The following is a 20,560-nucleotide window of genomic DNA, read 5'->3' as shown; positions in this document are numbered from 1 at the left end:
TTAGTGGGCCTCGCAAGCTCCTTCCCTGAAATAAACCACACCATATACCCCGGGAACTTACGTTCTTGTCACTGAAGATCAGGAGGGATGCCCCCATCAGAAGGCAGGATCAAAACTTAGGTGAGGCCACAGCCTTTGCACGGGGGGCCCTGCACCTGCCTGCCCCTAATTATTACCACTCCAGAGAGACTGACTGACTTCGCACAATGATGCCGACTACAACTTCTAACATCCAGTTAAGTAAGTGAACCCTTTTATGTGAGAGGCATTGTGCGGGGATGCCCTCCGAGGGTCTAGAGTGCAAGCTAGTCTAAAAAGTCCTGGGTGAATTCCTGGCTTGCTTCTCCCCAGAAGTGGGACGCTGGCCAGAACGGCAGCAATCCAGAGTAAAGGGGGCGACGGAAAGAAAAGACAGACGGTGGTAGAAGAGGCAGCGATGACTGTCCTACGTGGAGAGGCCTTTACAGGTGCGTCTTCGTGAGCGTCATTTCCTGACGCGCTGCTAAGTGAACGACAGTAATGACAACAGGACCTTACCCTTGCCATGCGGGTCGTACGAATTATCTCATATAAGCCTTAGAACAACTCCATGAAATCGATGCCATTATTATCCCCACTGCACAGATGAGGAAACTAGGGGCTGGAGGGGGCAGAGCTGGGATCTAAAATCTGGCCATCTGACTCCAGGCCCCAAAGGCTACAGACTATACCAATTCTCCTTCAGAAAAGTGCGATAGCAGTCGAGGAGGGGGAAATCCACTGTGAAGCGGCATGGTTTAGCAAAGGGCGTGCAGACTACGGGTTTGAGCTGGGTCTCCAAGGATATGGAGAGGTGGAGAGAGAAGGAAGGAGGGAGAATGGGCTGAGCAAGGTCCGGGGATGGGCGGGGACAGGGGGCTTCTGGCCAGGCCAAGGGGCAAGAGCGGGGCAGAGGAGGGTCAGCCTGGATGGGGCAAGCAAGACAGTGCTTCCATGAGGAGGTCTCGGACGCCAGGCTGCGGGAGATGAATGAACAGCATGGGTGCAAGGAAGTTGCTCCGGAGGCAGTACGCAGAACTGGCTAGAGGCGGGAAAGGCAGGGGGACAAGTGAGGGAAGTGAAGCAGTCCTGCAGAATGAGGGGCTAGCCTCTGTCCAGTGGTGGACCCAGGAGAGGAGGCAGGAGCTCCGAGGGAGAAGCGGCAGAGAGAAGAAAGGCAGGGAGCCGGGGAGTGAGCTCTGGAGAATCCACAAACAATGAGGTCGAGGGGGCAGGAAAGGAATGGTCCAAAGGAAAGGAAATGCCAGTGCAGTGGCCCATGAAAGCCAAATGTCCCCTGGCCCTTTGCTGGCAGAGCATCAGGGTTACACCAGGGGGCAGAACAAGCGGGGGGGCCTCAGAGTCCCCTGTGCGCTGGGACTCCGCCCGCCTTGGATGCTGACACAGAGGGCCAGATGGATGTCTCACTGCCCAGCCCGTCTCCTTTGATCATGTGTCAGTGCTCACCAGGATTTTCTCAGGTGAGCCCCAGATCCCCCTAAAAGGAGTCCTGTTTTCAGAGAAAGGTGGATTTTGTCGTGCAGAAAGAGTTCTGCCAGGAAAGAAAGACTCTGATCCTAATTGAAAGCAGCTTCGCTGCCTTATCTTCCCTGACAAGGAACATCAGTCTTGAACTATCATTATATGAGCTTGTCTCTACCCATTCAAAAGTGTCAAAAATATTAAATTGGCATCAAAGTACTCAGACTATTAATAACGGGATACCACTGACATGCATTATTGATGTTACGTTTAAAGAGAGTGAAACTTTTACATTCGTGGTTCTGACACAGAGCCAACCACTGTTAGTTTTGAGAGCTCCGTATACATTTTCCCCTATCCCTCCAAGTGGTTACCCAAGCTTCTTCAATGGGGAGCCTCGCGGGGCATTCCTCAAGACTGGCTGCTGAGGGTCAGAGTTTTTTAATGTCAGCTTTGTTGGGCCTGCTCTGCTTTGGTCTCACTGCTAATTATTACACTGTGCTTCGTTTAACATCTGGGAAGAGGCCAGCATGTCATCCTGAGTCGGCATGAAGACGGTGGGACTACTTCTTGGGCCCTGTTCAGATCAGAACAGATACTCCTGGAAGCCCCACGGAAGGGAACCAGATCCACACCCAGGGATTGTGGGGTTTCAGGTTCCGGTGGAGAAGCTGTACAGAGGAGAGGATTCAGAGTACTGGCTTAGCTTGGACCAACGTTAGCTATGTGATCCTGCACGGTTACTTAATTAATCTCCGAGGCTTGGTTTCCTTGCCAGAAAAATAAGGATAACGGTGGTATCGAAGAGAACAGAACAGAAAGTTGTAAGGCTCACGGCCAGCACGCAGCAAACCGTGGCTTGTGCTGTTATTGTTGGAAAACGTCCTGGCCTCTCGCTTCTCTTACGGAATGGTAGAGAAAATAGCATGATCACATAAAGCGACAAAGCAGGTTGGGGGACCTATGCTGGGGCTGTGAAGAACCTGATGTCACCAGCTCTGGGCAGTTCTTGTAACTTTAAGACTGTAACGATGTGATGGGACAGGTTTTGTGGACATTCTGTTATCTTCTAAGGGATAAGGAAATCATGCACGCCCACACGTCCGTTTTGGAGGATTCCTAGTGTTTTATAAACCATTATTAGCAAGGTGAGGTCCTAATTCACCCCAGTTTCCCTTGCTTACCCTCTCAGTAAGAAATAAGGGAGCTGTAGCCAATATGCTGCTGTCGAAGTGTGCTCTTACTCTGGGCCACGTTTGTTATGCTGGGGTGGGGGTGCTGTGCTGGAGGGATCCGGGCCATAAGATAAACCTGGCATGTTCTCCTGGCACTTCAGTTTTACTTGATCATAAGTGATTGAAAATAACATGGTGATATTAAGAGATAAACTCCATGGAGTGCAATACAAAACTTGCAAGGATTTTTCAGATAAAACACATCTCTAACAAGAAATGTCATGCTCTCCGCTTCTAGACCCTGCAGGGGCTCACGTTCGCTCCATCAGCAGCCCTTCGGTGAGGAAGTCTGAGAAACCCTGCCTTGGTTCTCTTCAGTGAGAGCCCCTGTGACAGAGGGCCTTCGCAGAAAGGGAGAGGAAGACTTATTTAAATATTTAATTATCCGAAATAATGTCTCTAAGAAGCGATCATGACAGTTCTCTTTTAACGGCCCTTACTTCTCCTCACTTTAAATGATCTCCCTGGGCAGATTTCAGAGGAGACGCCGTGCACAGCGTTAGGAGATCTGCCCGAGCCCTGACTGGTAGTCTCCGGGCTGAACGACAGGAATTCTGATTACTCCTCCACGAATATGCCAAATTACTAGGGCTGGAGGAAAAGCACAAACTGATGGGGAAGGACAGCACCACTGCAGAAACCCGTTCCCATGGCTGGTTCTAGAAACAGAAGGAGGCGTTGCCACTGCCACAGGAAGCAGAGCGGCTGGTGACACAGCAGTAGAAGATGAGCCCTTGCGATATAAACCTTGAACACGCAGCACGGAAGGCCACTCTCTGGAGCACTGACTACGAGCTTGGTGCTTCGCACGCATCACCGTGACCCCTAAAACAATCTATGGATCCCACGTTATAGATAAGGAAGGTCAGGGCCTGACTGCGGAGCTCAGAGCCTGGCCCACCACGCAACACTGTCCACTCTCCTGCGTTCACTTCAGGACCCAGATGCCCGGCCTGGCGAGCCCAACTCCATCACGTGGAAAAGGCTCTCTCTTCTTACCTTCAGAGCCCACTCACAATCCACGATTGCCTTCTGGTAGTCCCCGAGTTTTAGATAAGCCTGCAATGACATAAAGGGCTGTATTCATATGTAATTCTGCGGCACGCGGTCCTCAGTTAACAGTGTAACCAACGGGAATGTTAGAGAACCCCAGGGCTAGCAACCGTGGACAGCCAGTACCACTGCGAGGACCGAAGGGGCAGGACGAGCCACTGACAAACGGGAGAGGACAGCTTTGTGAACGCACTGCCAAGCTGGAGCTGAGGCTTTTAGGAGAGCTGCAGGTGGGAGAATAAAGAGCCCCACTCTCACTTTCTTCCTTCCTTCTGATCTCACTGGCTGAGCCCAAATGCAATCTAGGAAGCCAGGAAGTCAGGGGGTAGGTCCACAGAGGTCAGTCCCCAGAAGACAGGGCAGAGAAGGATCTGGAAAGGCAAAAGAAAATACCTAGCACACTAAACCCATCTACAAAGGAAGAGCCAGCTTCTAGAGTCTACCCCATTGTGGATGTTCCAGAAGGAAATCAAATGATAAAGGAAATAAAAAAAGATAACAGTAAACGTTGGAGAAAGTGTAGAAAAATCAGAACTCACAGACACAGCTGGTGGGAAGGTACAGTGATGCAGCCACTTTGGTAGACAGGCTGGCAGTTCTTCAAAGGGTTAAACAGAGTTGCCATATAATCCAGCCACTCCTCGGTGTATACATATGTGCACATAAAAACTTGTGTACAAATGCTCATAGCAGCATTATTCATAATAGCCAAAAAGCAGAAATAGCTCAAATGTCCAACAACTGATAAATGGATAAATAAAATGTGGTCCATCCGTACAATGGTGTATTATTTGGCCATAAAAAAGAACGAAGCACTGATACATCCTACAACATGGATGAGCCTTGAAAGAATTTACAAGAAAGAAGCCAGACACAAAAGGAAAAATATTGCATGACTTCATTTATATGAAATGTCCAGGATAGGCAAACGTATGGAGACAGAAAGTCGACACGTGGTGGCCTAAGGCTGAGGGTAGGGGTGGACGGGAGGACTGGGGCAGGGGGACCGCTTAAACGGTATGGGGTGTCTTTTTGGGATCATGAAAATGTTCTAGAATTGGTTATGGCGACGGTTGCACAGCTCTGTGAATATACTAAAAACCAATGAATTGTTTACTTTAAATGAGCAAAAAGCATGTCATGTCAATTATATCTCAATAAAGCTTTTACTCAAAAAAGATAAAGTTCTGCTGCTTTCCTCGTAAGCACAGGAAGAAGGAAGCGATGTAGGTGATGGGCTGACATTTAAGAGTCAGACCACCACTATGATCCATCGCTGCCAAAAGACCTGGGGGCCTCTTTTGGGATTCCCCTAGAATGGGGGGAAATCTTGAAAATCAAGAATTGATTCAGAATGCTGGGATCCACTCAATGTACACTGAAGAACTCGTGGCACAGAGAGTAACGGAGGGCTGTCTACCAGCAAGCAGAGTGGCTACTCCACCTCTGAGTGAATTACTGATCACAACAGGCGGTCAATACATCCCTTATCAAGTTGAACTAAATAGACTTTAAGCACCCTTCTTTTGGAAAGGTCCCAGGAAGCAGCAATGATCACTCCAGTGTGAAAAAGGAAAACCAGGCACCTGGAGGATAAGAGGTTTTCCCAGAGTCCCCACAGTCACCCCAACTAGAGCCGATACATGTGTAGGTGTCCCCCTGATCAAAACTGTCCCAGGGCACTGTGACATTCTTAGCCAAAATTCTGCTGAGATATTTACATGGTCAAGCCAATCATGGAGTCAGTGTTGTAACTCACAGGGGATCTAAGCATCCATCCCAAGCGAGCAGGGAGCAGGCACTAGCCGGCTAACCAAGTCCAAGTCCTTCCAAGAAAGGAGGCTGTCCTGTGGTGCTTTCATTAACTCAGGTTTTGTACTAATTAAAGAGGATGGCGCTTTGAACTGTTCCATAAAGCCCCATCCTTTCCCCCCAGGGTTTGGGGTTTCATCTGTAAGTCAGAGGATGTGAGGAGGAGACTAGCATCCTTTCAGACAAACAAACGAAGCCACAATTCCCTCACATTGTTACTCAGGAGACATACAGACTCTGAAAATGCATACGTGGGCTTCAGCAATTTGTCTACACAGCCTTTTACTTTTTCTTTTCTTCCTTTTGGTTTTTTTTTTTTTTTTTTTTTTAAGGCTTGGATTCAACACCCTATAAATTCCCTGTTCTCTTTTGCTTTTCCACATTTTAAGAAGAACTACTTTTCCAAATGGCAATTAAACTCCTGATTTATCTAAATTACACCAGCAATCTATTGATCATAACATTAACTCCAGGAAAAAAACAGAGCGATGAAAGGGTAGGTTTTTTTCTCTAGCAAGCAGCAACACTCAATTCACAGGGTCCTTATTAAGTGTTTTCTAACACTGCATGCAAACAGGGGAAGCATTTTAAAAATAGTCAAGGGTGATTTGGTGGTTCATAACAGCACACTTTGTATTTATTTGTCTCTGAATAAGCTTTCTCTTCGGGAAAGCTGGGAAGAATCACTTCCCCAAAGCTTTTCATTACATTTGCTTATTTTTATCCACACCCATTCTTAATGTGATTCTCCAGAACCTAATCAAACTGCTGCTGAAACTTGCTGCTTACAGTAAGTATGTAACTAATTTAGATGGATCGGGGTACAAACCATCTGAATTAGATGGAAGTCTGAATTACATAACATTTTAAAAGCAATTCAATTTTACTACTTTCAAATATCTTCAAAGTAACAAGACTGAAAAAGCATCAGTAGGTAAATGTTTTGGAGACCAAATCTGGTGAAAAGTAAAAAGGAATTATAATTATTATATTAATTGCTTGCATTTGAATGTTCCTTTCAAAGTGTCAACAGAAACTTAATTCACTTAAATGGACTGATTGTTCCTCTAGTGTTATGTAACTTAAGAGGATTTATTAAACATCTATTAAAAATAAAGCGTTGGTGGGGGGGTAGTATATGGAAAAGTTTATAATCTCATTAGGGTGATGAAATGCACACCGCTAGGCCAACCTCTGGCCATTTTATTTATCAAACTCACTCCCCTATATCAATTTTCCTCCAGAAATGGGGCTAAGTGGTGCCTCAACTCTAGTCTGATTTACCCAAACCGCTGAACTATTGAGGTTACACTGTGCTTGGACTTATTTGTCATTAAATCACCATCACTCCCCAGACTTTTTGGCCTCCAAACGTCCTGTTTCTTGCTTTCGACGTTCTTTCAACCTCTCACAGCAGGACATTCTTGATCCTGAGTTACAGAAATTGGAGCTGATGAGAGTTCCTCCTGTCAATGACACAGTGGCAAGTGCAGCTGATGTCTCCTGACCATCGGATAATCATGCCCACGGATCGGCCACTTTGTCAGGTCTAAGCTACAGGGAGCTCTGCCACACACAGGCTCAAGTGCTTTTAAAGATAAGGCCACACGTGATGTTTTTGTTTCAACTGAGAACTACCAACCTTGTCCCTTCATTAAGTAGTAGATGATAAACATCTGCGTGATGGTTTTTACCTGGTGTCCCACGAAACAGAGCTCATCTGTGATATAAAACGGAGGTATAAGGGAGTTCAGAAACTCAACATTTCTGAGAAATCGGGTCGAGGCCCAACAGCTATCCAGCCGACTCAGGTCACAGAATCTTACTCCAACAGGGACCGATCCAATGAGTAAGAAGTAACCCTGAGGAGTTCAGGCTACCAGGCAAAGGGGCTGGCCAAACCCAGCGATGGCAGAATCGGTTCTCCTAGGTTGTTTCACTCAGTCGCTTTACCCTCAGTGATATGCGGGAGCTGACTTACACTGCACAGGAACTGGTTATGTGTAGCTCTTCCCAAGTCCTCCTCCCGTCATCGCAAGTTGGTGGCTTGAAATTGGACCACGGTGAGAGCACTGACACCATGGAAAGTGGCAAATGGCCCCTAGAGATCAGCTTCCCCCACCCCCCACCAGAGTCGGCTGCTAAACACCGACGGGCACACCCCTGCTACCATCTGGTCTCATCTTTGGTTTCACAAGTTCCATGGCTGCTGTCCCCTACGAAAACGCCACAGACACAGTGTTGGCCCACTGACCTGGGCCCGGTTGGTGTAGAGCACCTTCATGTCCTTCAGCTTGTCCAGACCCTCACTGTAGCACACGATGGCCGCTTCGTAGTCCCCTCTGGCAAAGGCTTCATTCCCCTTTGCTTTCAGGCCTGGGAGAACAGAAGTCACAGGTGAGCTCTCCCCACACACTGGAAAATTCTCTCACTTTATTCCCCTGACTTTGCAGTTCCACTTTGGAGGTCATAGCCTCCATCAGTCCAAAGGAGACCTGTCACTTACTTGTCTGCAGACATTCTACGATCAGCCTCCTTAAGGGCTTTTTTTCCTTCCAAACCCATCCCAAGTCGCCCAAGTAGCTTCTCAGAAAAAGCAGATGTGTCTGGTGCAAAACTCAGAACCCCTCCAAGCGTGCCACAAAGACCAAGTCTACACACTGAACGTCTCAGAGAGAGGGCCGAACCACTCACTTCCTAGCACACGTTGGAAGCGGTCAGACCTGCAGCACGCCCACCGCTGGGGGGCGCGCACGTGCCGGACGCATCCTGCGCGTGCGCCGCCCCCCCACGCGCACGAACCCGCGCCTCGCCCTTCGTCTCTGCTCTCCCTTCTCACGTCTGTTTTCGCGTTTCGTTTTTCGTTTTCACTTTTCGTCGTGCCTCGGGCCAGCCCCCGGTGCCTCCCGCTTCCGTCCCTCCCTCCCGTCCGAAGATCGCTCAGGACGCTCAGTCTGACGGGCTCAGTCCGTCCTACGCTTTCGAAAGCGGCCCGGCGGCGGCGGTCACACGACGCCCCGCCCTGCTCCGGCCTGCGGCCGCGGGGACCGGACAGACCCCACTGCCTGGCCAGGTTCCGCTGCCCCGAGCCCGCCACGAAGCCCCGACTGGGGGTCTCGCTGTCCTCGGGTATCAGCAGGCACACGCACGACCTTTCTGGCACCCGTCAGCCCAGCTCCTGTGAAGTGAAGACTGGCAGTTACCATCTGCGAAGACTTGGTTTTCCTTTCTTCTCCTGGCGCGTTCTTTTGCATCCAGCTCCACAGATGCCAAGAAGGCTTCTGACAGCAGAGTCATTGCAAGTATTTAAGAGAAAAATCCAAGTACTACAATCAGTTCTTTAGCTCAAATTCAGAGAAAGCTGCTGCAGAGCTTTAGAGCCACACATCTCATGCAGACGTACGTAGGCACGCGCGCACACACACTCTGAAGCAACTAAATGACATTTTCTTAATTTGACATTACATGGTAATCTGTGTGATGTATTATTATACATGATGGCTATGTCTGCGCTTCAAATTTGAATTATGTCTTTTAAAAGAGTTTTTCTTAAAGGCAGACTTTTTTGTTCCGTTTAGCATAATGAGCTTCTGAGCTGGGCAACAGAGGAGCTACCTAGATCCCTTGAGCAGCTAAGAGTAAATTGGATGATACAGAATTACTGAATTCAATTTACAAACAACTGGCCGGGAGAAAATAGAGGAAAGCCTTTCAGTGCTGTCCCCTCTGACTAGTAAGAGAATTGGCTGATCCGTAGGTTTCTGTTCATGGGTGGTTTGTCAGCCCAGAGGCTATAATTTAAGGGTCTGGAAGCTACAATCAATAAACACGGATTCTAAATAAATAATACACATTAGGAAGAGAGATGCTGTCCTCACCTGAGTTTATCTCATCTGCATTCTGCAGGGCACAGGTTATCATGAAAACAAAAAAAAAAAACAAATTTCAAAAACCACTCTCTGATTTATAAGTGTACGAACCAAGAAGGCAGATCCATTACAAGTGGGGAGTAGGGTCATTTCCTCTAACCATCAATACTGAAGGGCCCAAAATTCACAGGGCTTGCTTTAAATCAGGAGATATGATTATGGGTACAGTTGTTATGGGGTGAGCAGGTCAAGGGACCCCAACTATGGCTGTATGAGTTGGAAATCTGAGGCAGAACATATTACCTTTACAGTACAGCTTAAATATTGGTCACAAACTCAGGGGTTGGGGAGGCCAAATTTTCATTAAAATAAACCCATTGCTTAAAGATGACTCAGAAAGACAAAGAAAAAAAATCAGAGTTTATACTTCTTTTTGGAAAACAAATCTAGTGAATCTAAAAAACAAAAGACTATTTCAGCCTCCCCAGACAGTTTGAGATTAAACTACCACTTCCTCTCCTTCAAGGCAGCCCTCTTCTCTGTATCTACTTATAGAACTCTGTAATAGAAAAAGAAACCTCCATAGGAGCTTGCGCAGGACTGATCATGGTCTTATTCAGGGTGGTCCGGCATCCGTCCTCCTCTTGGACTTCCTCTGTAAACAGTAGTCTCTTTTCTGTCTCCAGGATAGCTTTCTGTTGTACAAGCGGGTCATCAGAATTCATCTCCTGGATTAAGCTGGCTGGAAGAGAAATCAAATGTGAATCATTCGAATGAGGTTTTCAAAAGGAAAGACTCCATTTACTAGCAAGAAAGGTGTAGAACATTCATGGAGAAGAACTTTTGTTTCTCTGGCTTTGTTGAGATATGATTGACATACAACATTGTGTAAGTTAAAGGCACACAAGTGTGATGATTTGATTCACATGTCTATTGTGAAGTGATCCCACAATAAAGTTAGTTAGCTCATCCACCTCCTCATGTAATCACAATATTTGTGTATGTGGTAAGAATATTTAAGATCTATTCTCTTATTAACTTTCAAGTATAAAATACAATATTTTGTAAAGATTTATTTATTTTAGAGAGCGAGCGATTATGGGGGGAGAGAGAGAGAGAATCCTAAGCAGACTGAGCGCTGACTGTGAAGCCTGACACAGGTCTCGATCTCATGACCCTGAGATCACAACCTGACCAAAAACCAAGAGCCGGACGCTTAAATGAATACACCACCCAGGTGCCCCAGTATAAAATACAGTATTAACTATAGTCACCATGTTGTACATTAGACCCCCTGAACGTACTCATTTTATAATTGAAGTTCATACGCTTTGACCAACATCTCCCCATTTCTTTCTTTTCCCTCCAGTTTCATTGAGAGGTAACTGACACATCACTGTCTAAGTTTTAGGCATACTGCGTGATGGTCTGATTTACATGTGTTGTGAAATGATTACAATAGGTTCAGCTAACATCCATCTTTTCTTATAGATAGGATTAAAAGAAAAAAAAAGGGAAAAAGTTCTCCCCTTGTGATGAGAACTCTCAGGATTTACTTTTTTGACAACTTTCCTGTCTATCCTACAGCAGCATCAGCTATAGTCATTGGGTTGTGCATCACATCCCCGGTACTTACTTATAACGACCTTTGTGCCTTTTGACCACCTCCCTCCAATTGCCCCTGCCCCACCTTCAGCCTCTGGTAACCACACAAGTCTGATTTCTTTATGAATTTTTTTTAGATTCCACATATAAATGAGATCATATAAGTATTTGTCTTCTCTGACTTATTTCACTTAGCACAATGCTTTGGTCCATCCATGTTGTCACAAATGGTAGGATTTCCCCATTTTTTATGAATGAATGATATTCCATTATTTATATGCACCACAACTTCATTACGTGTTCATTCATAGATGGACACTTAAGTGTTTTCATGTCTCGGCTACTGTAAATAATGTTGCTATGACCCTGGGGGTGCAGATATCCTTTTCCAGATAGTGTTTCCATTTCCTTTGGATATACTCCCAGAAGTGGAATTACTGGATTGTAGGGTAGCTCTATTTTTAATTTTTGGAGGAACCTCCACACGGTTTTTCACAGTGGCTGCACCCATTTGCATTCCCCCCTACCATGCACAGGGCTCCCTTTTCCCTACACCCTCCCCAGCATCTGTTGTCTCTTGTCTTTCCGATGATGGCCAGGCTGAAAGGCATGCGGTGAGGTCTCAGTGTGGTTTTAATTTGCATTTCCCTAATGACTAATGATGTTGAACATCTTTTCATGTACTGTGGGCTTTTCATGTTATTTTCTTTGGAGAACTGTCTATTTGGGTCCTTTGCCCATTTTTTCATCAGGTAACCTGGTGTTTTTTGTTTTGTTTTGTTTCTTTGTATTGAGTTGTATGAGTTCTTCGTATATTTTGGATATTAACCCTTTATCAGATACAAGGTTTGCAAAGAGTTTTTCCTATTCCTTAGATTATCTCTTCCCTATTCCTTTTTTTTTTTTTTTAAGATTTTATTTATTTATTTGAGAGAGAAAGAGAGTGAGAGAAAGAGAGCACGAGAGTGGGGTGAGGGGCAGAGGGAGAAGCAGACTCCCCGCTGAGCAGGGAGCCCGATGTGGGACTCGATCCTGGGACTTTGAGATCATGACCTGAGCCGAAGGCAGATGGTCAACCGACTGAACCACCCAGGCACCCCTCTCTTCCCTATTCTTAAAGAAGGTTCTGAATGGAAGGCAAAAGTTAAAGCTATTAGAACCAATGAGAAAAAAAATTAAAAACAGGACTTGTTTTGCCTGGAAAAAGCTGCAGGAGAATTTTGCTGTGGCCTTCAACTCACAGTTTCAAGCTACTTATTTAATCCAGCAACAATTTATGGAGAGCTTATTATGAGTCAGATATTATGCAGAATGCTATAGATAACAAGGATGAATAAAAGAGATACTGATTTTTGAAGAGCTTCCAATCTTGTGTGGGAGAAAAACAGGTACGTTTAGGCCACCCTGAGGTCACAAAACAGCCCTTAAAGCTATCCTGTCTTCACTTCACTGCCTGCTCAGCTTAGATCCCATGATCCATCCTGTCTACGTGCTGAACCCTCTTGCCCTCCCACCCCACCTGCCACACAAAACTCCAACTCCAAACCCAACTCCCCACTTCTCTAGGCCTTTATGACAGATGTGGAGGACTGATAAAGATACATGGACACCAGGGAGAACTGGTCCTAACTCAACTGGCTGGTCAGTGGTACCCAGCAATCCTGTTAGCCTCGTATGATTCAGACACCAATTCTAATGTGTGTTTTTCCCCCACACCACCCTGCAATTCTGACACCCCCTGGGTGTCCCACAGTTCAACACAATTCTGACACCATCGACCTGAGATAGTGTCAGATCCCACAAGTTAAGGGCTTAGTCCTGTGAGACTGCCCACTCCCCACCCCCCCACTTCACATGCTAGTCCAGGTTGTCACCTGCGCTTCTGACCTCATGGCTAAATCAGAGGGTCCTCCAACCTCCTCCTTCTCTGTTTTGATTAATTTGCTAGAGTGGCTCACAGAACTGAGAGAAACATTTTACTTAGTAGATCATCAGTGTATTATAAGAGGATATAACTCAGGAAGAGCCAAATGGAAGGGATGTATAGGGCATGGTATGTGGGAAGGGGGGCGGAGCTTCCAGGCTCTCTGAGCGCACCCCTCTGCCAAAACCTCCAACTTGGAAGCTCTCTGATCCTGGTCCTTTTGCGGTTTTAGGGAAGCATCATTACACAGGCCTGATTTAAAAAAATTATTGGCCATTGGCAATCAATTCAACTTCCGGCCCCTCTCCTGTTCCCAGGGGGTTGAAACTTTATCACAGGGTTGGTTCCCTGGCAAACAGCCCCCATCTTCGGGTTCCAAAAGTCACTCATTAACATAAGCTCAGGTGTGATTGAAAGGGGTTTGTTATGAATATAAAGATGCCTTTATCTGTCTGATCACTTAGAAGTTCCAAGGGTTTGGGGAGCTCTTTGCCAGGCACAGGGACAAAGAACAAATATTTATTTCTTACTATAAATCACAGTATCACACCCAAACAAGTCATCCTGTCCTTCTCCCGCGGACTTTACAAAACTGCCTCCAACCAAAGGAGCCCCTTGTGCAGTGTCGGTGGGAATGGAAACTGGTGCAGCCACTGTGGAAAACAGTTTGGAGGCTCTTCAAAAAATTAAAACTAGAATTACCATATGATCCAGTAATTCTACTATTGGGTATTTCCCCAAAGAAAACAAAAACTCTAATTTGAAAAGATATATGCAGCCTTGTGTTTCTTACAGCCTTATCTACAATAGCCTGGTATGGAATATCACTCAGCCATAAAAAAGAATGAGATCTCGCCATTTGCAAAAGCATGGATGGAGCTAGAGTATATACTGCTAAGCGAAACCAGTCAGAGAAAGACAAATACCATATGACTTCGCTCATGTGGAATTTAAGAAACAAAATGAACAAAGAAAAAAGGAGACAAACAAAAAACCAGACTTTCAAGGACACAGGACAAACTGGTGGTCGCCCTCCTACCTCTCTGGCCATTGCTTTTGGTCTCCTTTGCTTGTTCCTGCTCTCCCTGTCCTACCTACCTTCTTGACTGTGTGAGTCTCAAGGTTGTGCCTGAGCCATCCATTCTTTTTCTGGACCATTCCCCCAGGTAGTCCTGTTCTCTCCCATGGTTCTAAATACCATTTATATGCCAGGGCCTCCTAAACGGACATCCCCAGCCCTATTCTCTCCTAGGCTCGGACTCGCAAAGCCAACTGCCCTCTGAACATCTTCACTGCGATGTCTTGCTCGCCAATCCTGCCCTGCCCATCTTCTTTCCCCTGAGACTGTTCCTCCCCCAAATGTCCCCTCTCAGCAGATGGTCAAACCACTGCCAAGTTTGGGCATTCGACCCCAAACTTTCAGGACTCATTCTTGAGTCTTCGTTCTCCCTCTGTCCTCACAGCCATCAAACTCTAAAGCTTGCCAAGTAAATCCTAAATATATCTCAAGTCCATTTACTCGTGCCCATTTCTGCTGCTACAGCTCTAAACCCAGCCTGTCTCTTTTCCCTGGAGCGCCAGAACAGCCTCCTGACGGGGCTCCCAGCGTCTGTTCTCCTATCCCCTCCATGTCCTCGTCTCGACATCCATGCCGTGGTCAGAGCGACTTTTCTAAGGTATAAATCTGATCATGTCCCTGCGCTGAGTCAACCCTCCAACTGCTTGCAGGGTAGACATGAATTCCTCATTGTGGCTTCCAAGGTCTTCCCTGATCCGGCCTTTCTTGACTCAGATGGGACCCTTCTCTCTGTGATCTCTTCTCTCCAGCCACACAGAGCTTTTTATGCTTCCAGGTTCTTAAAAGCACCATGTTCTCTAACTCCCAGCTTTCCTACCTACTTTCTCCCCACTTAGAATCTTCCCTTGCCCTCCCCCCAGTGCCCAACTCCTACTCACACTTCAGATTTTTTGCTTAAATCTCATATTTCAGGGAAGCCTTAAACAACTCCTGTAAAGGACTGTAGTGTGGTCCCTACCCCATTCACACGCTGATGCCCTAGCCCCCCAGTGTGACTGTCCTGGCAGAGAGCCTTTAAAGGCATAAGTAAGGTTAAGTGAAGTCATCGCGGTGGGGCCCTAAACCAACTGGACTGTTGTCCTTATAAGGAGAGCAAGAGACCCCAGGGACGTGTACACGCAGAGCAAAGACCACGTAAGGACACAGTGGGAAGGCAGTGGGTCTCCAAGCCAAGAGGAAAGGCCTCGGGAGAAACCAAACCCGCCCACGCCCGGATCTTGCACTTCCAGAACCGTGGAAAGGAAACTGCTGCTGTTTAGTGGTATGTTGTTACAGCAGCCCGATCAGACTAACACAACTTGTAGCCTGAGTCAGTGTCTCTCTCTTTTTTTTTTTTTTTAAAGATTTTATTTATTTATTTGAGAGAGAGAATGAGACAGAGAGAGAGAGCATGAGAGGGGGGAGGATCAGAGGGAGAAGCAGACTCCCCGCTGAGCAGGGAGCCCGATGTGGGACTCGATCCAGGGACTCCAGGATCATGACCCGAGCCGAAGGCAGTCGCCCAACCGACTGAGCCACCCAGGCGCCCTCAAGTGCCCTCTTTTTTTTTTTTAAAGATTTTATTTTATTTATTTATTTGAGACAGAGAATGAGAGAGAGAGAGCACATGAGAGGGGGGAGGGTCAGAGGCAGAAGCAGGCTCCCCGCTGAGCAGGGAGCCCCATGCGGGACTCGATCCCGGGACTCCAGGATCATGACCTGAGCCAAAGGCAGTCGCTTAACCGACTGAGCCACCCAGGCGCCCCGAGTTAGTGTCTCTTGTACTTTGCCAATCTCTCTTCATATCACATGTCACACTGGAGATTACTTGTTTCGCATCGGCTCTCTGCATGGGGCTGTAGACACCAGGAGGAAAGCTAATTCTTGGTTATTGTTACTGAGGTCTCCAGAGCCTAGCACAACTAGATACATAGCCAGAGCCCAGGAAATGAGTACCTAGAACCTATACGCGTGGCTACACGAATTTAAACTAATTATTAATGAAATGCAATTAGAAACTCAGTTCCTGGGTAGCACCAGCCACCTTTCAAAGGCTCACGGCTGCGTGCAGTTACCGGTGGCCACAGTGGCCAGTGTAGACTGTAGGGCATTTCCAGCACCACAGAGAGTTCTATGGGCCAGTATTGGTATATATGGCACCCAAAGGAACTTTGAGCCTGAATGAAAGTGAGCCAGGTAAAGAAAGATGGAGAGGCAGAGGGAACAACAACGGCAACGTGCAGAGCGTGAAGCATCGGGGGACGTGTGGGGAACTAGAAGCAGTCTGCTGCCATTCGCTCGAGTGTGAGGTAGGGAGAGGCGAGAGGTAAGGACAAGGTCAGAGGAGGACTTAAGTCCTGAGGAGAGCTTGAAGTTTATTGTGGCTGCGGAGAGGATCCAAGCAGAGAAGTGTCTGGGTCAGATTTGCATTTTAGATACATTACTCTGTGGGGAGCGTAAGCTGGAGGCAGGAACAACAATCAGGGGGTTGTTGAAATAGTCTGGGTCAGACAACCAGAACAAAGGGAGGGGCGGGGAGGACCGAGCGGGAGAAAGAGCTAAACTTGACGGCTGATTGAATGTAGGCTGAGAGCTGGCAGGAGTCCAGGGTGACTTGTAAACTTCCAAGCCCTGGTGCCACCCGGCGAGACTAGCATGAAGGGGAAGGTGGGAGAAGCAGGTTTTACTGGGGAGGAGGAGGACGGGGTAGAGCAATGATCAACTGGCTTTTGGACCCACGGAGTTTGCGGTGCCTGTGGGGTACAATGGATAGACAGCTGCCAGGGTCTGGGGCTCAGCAGAGAAGGCTGGGCGGCCAACAGGGATGTGGGGGTGGTGAGTAAACAGGCTGTAGGAAAAATCACGTGCCTGGACTAGACCACCTGCAGAGGACGGTGAGCGGCAGGCTGGCCAAGGCCAGAAGTCCGCAGAATAACATTCAGGGATGGGGGGGGGGGCGTGGATGGACACAGGGAACAGATTGTGGATGTGTCTTGTATCAAGTGACCCCAACTATTTTTAAAACCAGTTTAATTCTTTGGACCCATACAGCCTGCTGGAAGGAGCAATTTCAACATATTTCTATTTGATATGTAAGGTTGGTTTGATTGTTGGTTTGCTTGTTTCCATCACCACACAAGCTCCCTGAAGTCTGAATAGGAAACCGGCTGCTTTGGAATCTCTTGAATGGGATTTGTGGGATCAGAGGATGTCCTTTGAGATCCCACCTGTCTGAGCTGGGGAAGGAGGGGTCTTCCTGCCTAGAGGCGGAGAGACAGGATTATGACAACCATGAACCGTCCGTGTAATTAGACAGACCCTGAGGGAAGGCCATTTGATTTTGCCTCTGCAGCTCAAAATCAGAAATGGCTCTGCCCTAAAACAAGAGGGATTCCACGCTGATCAGCGAGGTTCCTAAATGATCTCGAAGGGAACAGCTAGGCTCCTTCGACGTGAATTCTACATGGAAGGGGATAAAATATGGAGGAGAGCCGTCAGCCTCAATTCCAACCAGAATGTTAACGGCTTCTCCGATACCAATTAGCAGCCACAAAATACCACCCCGGGCTCTAATATTACTTGCTTCTCAATACCCTTTCTGTTTAATTTCAATTACATTGTCTCTTAGAGTCATAAACCTATCAGGCAGCCCAGGAACTAACTTAGAGTGATCATTTCTCTCCAGTCACTCCACCTCGCAAGCGTAGAATTTAATTTGTTTATGATTTACTGGTACTTACTGATTTCATCCACATTTTTAAGAAATTTCTGCAAATCTTTCTCGTGATCGTCAGCCATTGTCAACCAGAATACCTGGGGGAGGCAGCATAAGTGATGAAAATTAATAATAATAAAACACTAAGCAGAATATGTCAGGCTCATTAGCCTTCTAAAACTAAGAGCCAAGTGATTATTTGTAAGATGGATTTGTGTTCACAAATGTCACGAATAACAGCAGGGTGATCTATGTCACTCTGACTGCTATTAAGGCCAAGGGATACTCATTATTTGTGGTGATACTTCTGGAAGCTGTCAGCCCTCCCTTCACTGGGAGAACTGCTCTGCAAAATGTTCCTCCAAAGCCAACATCCACCGCTGTGATTCAGGGACCTGGAGTAAAGGAGGCCAGGAGGCCAGAAGCGGACAGGCTGGCAGGAATGGAGGAGGACACGAACGCTTGGCTTTGATCATGATAGGCCCGCCCGGCCAGAAGCCTGGATCTGGCTGTGTGACTGGTCGCCAGGAGCCGGAGACTTTGCATTTAACTGTTCAAACTTGTTTAATCTGAGGAGTGAAGAGGAGCTAAACATTGACTGAAGGGATCAGAACTTGATGGCCCTGTGCACCGGCACCTCTTCTCCTCTCCAGGGACTTGAGGTTTATTACTTCCCGGTGGTTTGTGAGTAAACAGGCCTCACTGTACATCCAGGGGTTCCCGAAGTTCACCCACAGGCCATAAAAACCATCCGAAAACTCGTTAAATACACAGACTCCTCAGCTTTAGCGCCAAAGCTTCTCGGTCAACCTGCCAAGGCGCCCGGGAAAGGACAGTTTTAAAACTCTCTCGGGGGGGCGCCTGGGTGGCTCAGTCGGTTAAGCGACTGCCTTCGGCTCGGGTCATGATCCTGGAGTCCCGGGATCCAGTCCCACATCAGGCTCCCTGCTCAGCAGGGAGTCTGCTTCTCCCTCTGACCCTCCTCCCTCTCGTGCTCTCTGTCTCTCATTCTCTCTCTCGCAAATAAATAAAATCTTAAAAAAAAAAAAAAAGAAAACAGTCTCTTTTTATACCCTCTCTTGTAGAATGCAATGGCTAGGAAAAAGAAAATTCAAAATGGGTTATATGAGGGCGCCTGGGTGGCTCAGTCGGTTAAGCGACTGCCTTCGGCTCAGGTCGTGATCCTGGAGTCCCGGGATCGAGTCCCGCGTCGGGCTCCCTGCTCGGTGGGGAGTCTGCTTCTCCCTCTCCTCTGCTGCTCCCCCTGCTTGTGCTCTCTCTCTTTCAAATAAAGAAATAAAATCTTGGGACGCCTGGGTGGCTCAGTCGGTTGGGCGACTGCCTTCGGCTCAGGTCATGATCCTGGAGTCCCTGGATCGAGTCCCGCATCGGGCTCCCTGCTCGGCGGGGAGCCTGCTTCTCCCTCTGACCCTCCCCCCTCTCATGCTCTCTGTCTCTCATTCTCTCTCTCTCTCAAATAAATAAATAAAAAATCAAAAAAAAAAAACCAAACCTCTCTCGGGGGTTTTTCTGACTTGCGGCCAGGTTTAGTAGTAGTGCAGTCGTGTGAGCACCTCTAACTGGACATTTGGGCCCTGCCACAAACGAGGTGGGAGTTACCTGACTCTGAGACTCTACCAGTTGCAAGCTGCGCGACCTCAGCTCAAGTCACCAGCCTCTCCGCGCCTCATGCTATGGAAATGGTAATACGAACCGAGAGGGCTCCCCGGGGTTAACTGAAAGCACCAGGCACGCAAAGAGTGGTAAATGCGAGGCACCCTCATCTACAAACGGGGGCGGGGACGTGCGGCTTAACTAAACGAGCGACAGGGTACCTTCCGGCTCTAACATATTAAGGCTCCCACGGAACTGAGGCCTAGTGAAGCGAGTTGACCTGCCCAAGTTTGCCGGGGCACAAGGAAGGCTCAGCACTTGCGCGGCCCGCGCCGAACCCACCGCGGGGCAGGAGATGCACCCCCGCGAGCTCGCGACCCGCGGCGCGCCAGCGGGAGCCCCGCGCCCCGCCCGCCTGGACTCCCCGCCCCGCCCGGCGCAGAGGGGCGGGGCGACGGCACCGTTGCCCGGCAACCACTCCGCGGCGTCCAGCGGTTCCCGTGCCCGAAGCGGAGGACCCAGCCCGCGGCCGATACCGTCCCATCTGCTGGGGCCCACGCCAGCGTCCTCTCCTCGGCGCTAACGGCCAGATCAGGACCACATCCCGGGGCAGACCCCGGGCCACCCCGCCGCACTGACCTGACACGCCCCGGGCCGGACAGGAAATGGCGGCTGTGGGCGGGCAGGGACGGACGGGGGGCGTGGCCAACGGCGGGGCGGGGCCAAGGATCGGGGCGGGGCTAGGGCCGGGAGGGGGCGGGGCTAGGGCCGGGAGGGGGCGGGGCCCCGAAGCGCAGGTTCTGGAGCCGGCGCGCCGCCGCTAGATCTTGGCGGAGCTGGGGCCCTGCCAAGGGTGGGGAGCAGAAGCTCCGAGTGACCCGCGCTGGTCCCTGAGTCAGCGCCAGGTTTCGCCTCTTTCTAATAAGGAGGGGGTATCACTCCCATTAGCTTACTATCCCCGGCCCAAAAAGGGGACAACCTTCAGTGTACTTGGGAGGGACAGGCTTGGGTATGAATCCGGCTTTGCTTATTGGTAAATGTGAGACCTTCGGAGAGTTACGTAACCCTCTGATCTTCAGTTTCCTCATTTATAAACTGAAGTAATGGCACGTAAGGTTTATGGTTAAAGTGCCAGGCATTTAGTCAGTAGGAACATGGTAGTTTTTATCCAGGGAA

At 48.3% G+C, this 20,560-nt stretch overlaps 1 protein-coding gene across 3 annotated transcripts in view; it reads right to left on the bottom strand.

Moving 5' to 3' along the window:
- Positions 1-20,059, bottom strand: part of TTC12 (tetratricopeptide repeat domain 12) — a 43,404-nt gene extending 23,345 nt beyond the window's left edge. Inside the window, exons 1-7 of one of the 3 annotated variants that reach the window (XM_035008964.1) lie at positions 20,024-20,059; positions 17,796-17,868; positions 10,048-10,211; positions 9,479-9,500; positions 8,804-8,881; positions 7,855-7,976; positions 3,735-3,794 (exon numbers count right to left, since the gene is read on the bottom strand). In XM_035008964.1, coding sequence (XP_034864855.1) covers positions 3,735-3,794; positions 7,855-7,976; positions 8,804-8,881; positions 9,479-9,500; positions 10,048-10,211; positions 17,796-17,853 — 504 coding nt within the window. In that variant the 5' untranslated portion in view covers positions 17,854-17,868; positions 20,024-20,059. Of the gene's footprint in view, positions 1-3,734; positions 3,795-7,854; positions 8,779-8,803; positions 8,882-9,478; positions 9,501-10,047; positions 10,212-17,795; positions 17,869-20,023 lie in introns of those variants that run through there. The other 2 variants (XM_035008966.1, XM_035008965.1) reach the window with 2 other exon arrangements.
- Between the last annotated feature and the right edge of the window lie 501 nt (positions 20,060-20,560).

This window comes from Mirounga leonina, unplaced genomic scaffold (assembly GCF_011800145.1).
Source record: "Mirounga leonina isolate KUSES-001 unplaced genomic scaffold, KU_Mleo_1.0 Mir_153, whole genome shotgun sequence".
NCBI classification, from domain to species: domain Eukaryota; kingdom Metazoa; phylum Chordata; class Mammalia; order Carnivora; family Phocidae; genus Mirounga; species Mirounga leonina.
The sequence above is the reverse complement of the archived record's forward strand: the minus strand, read 5'-3'. Positions and strand labels throughout refer to the sequence as shown.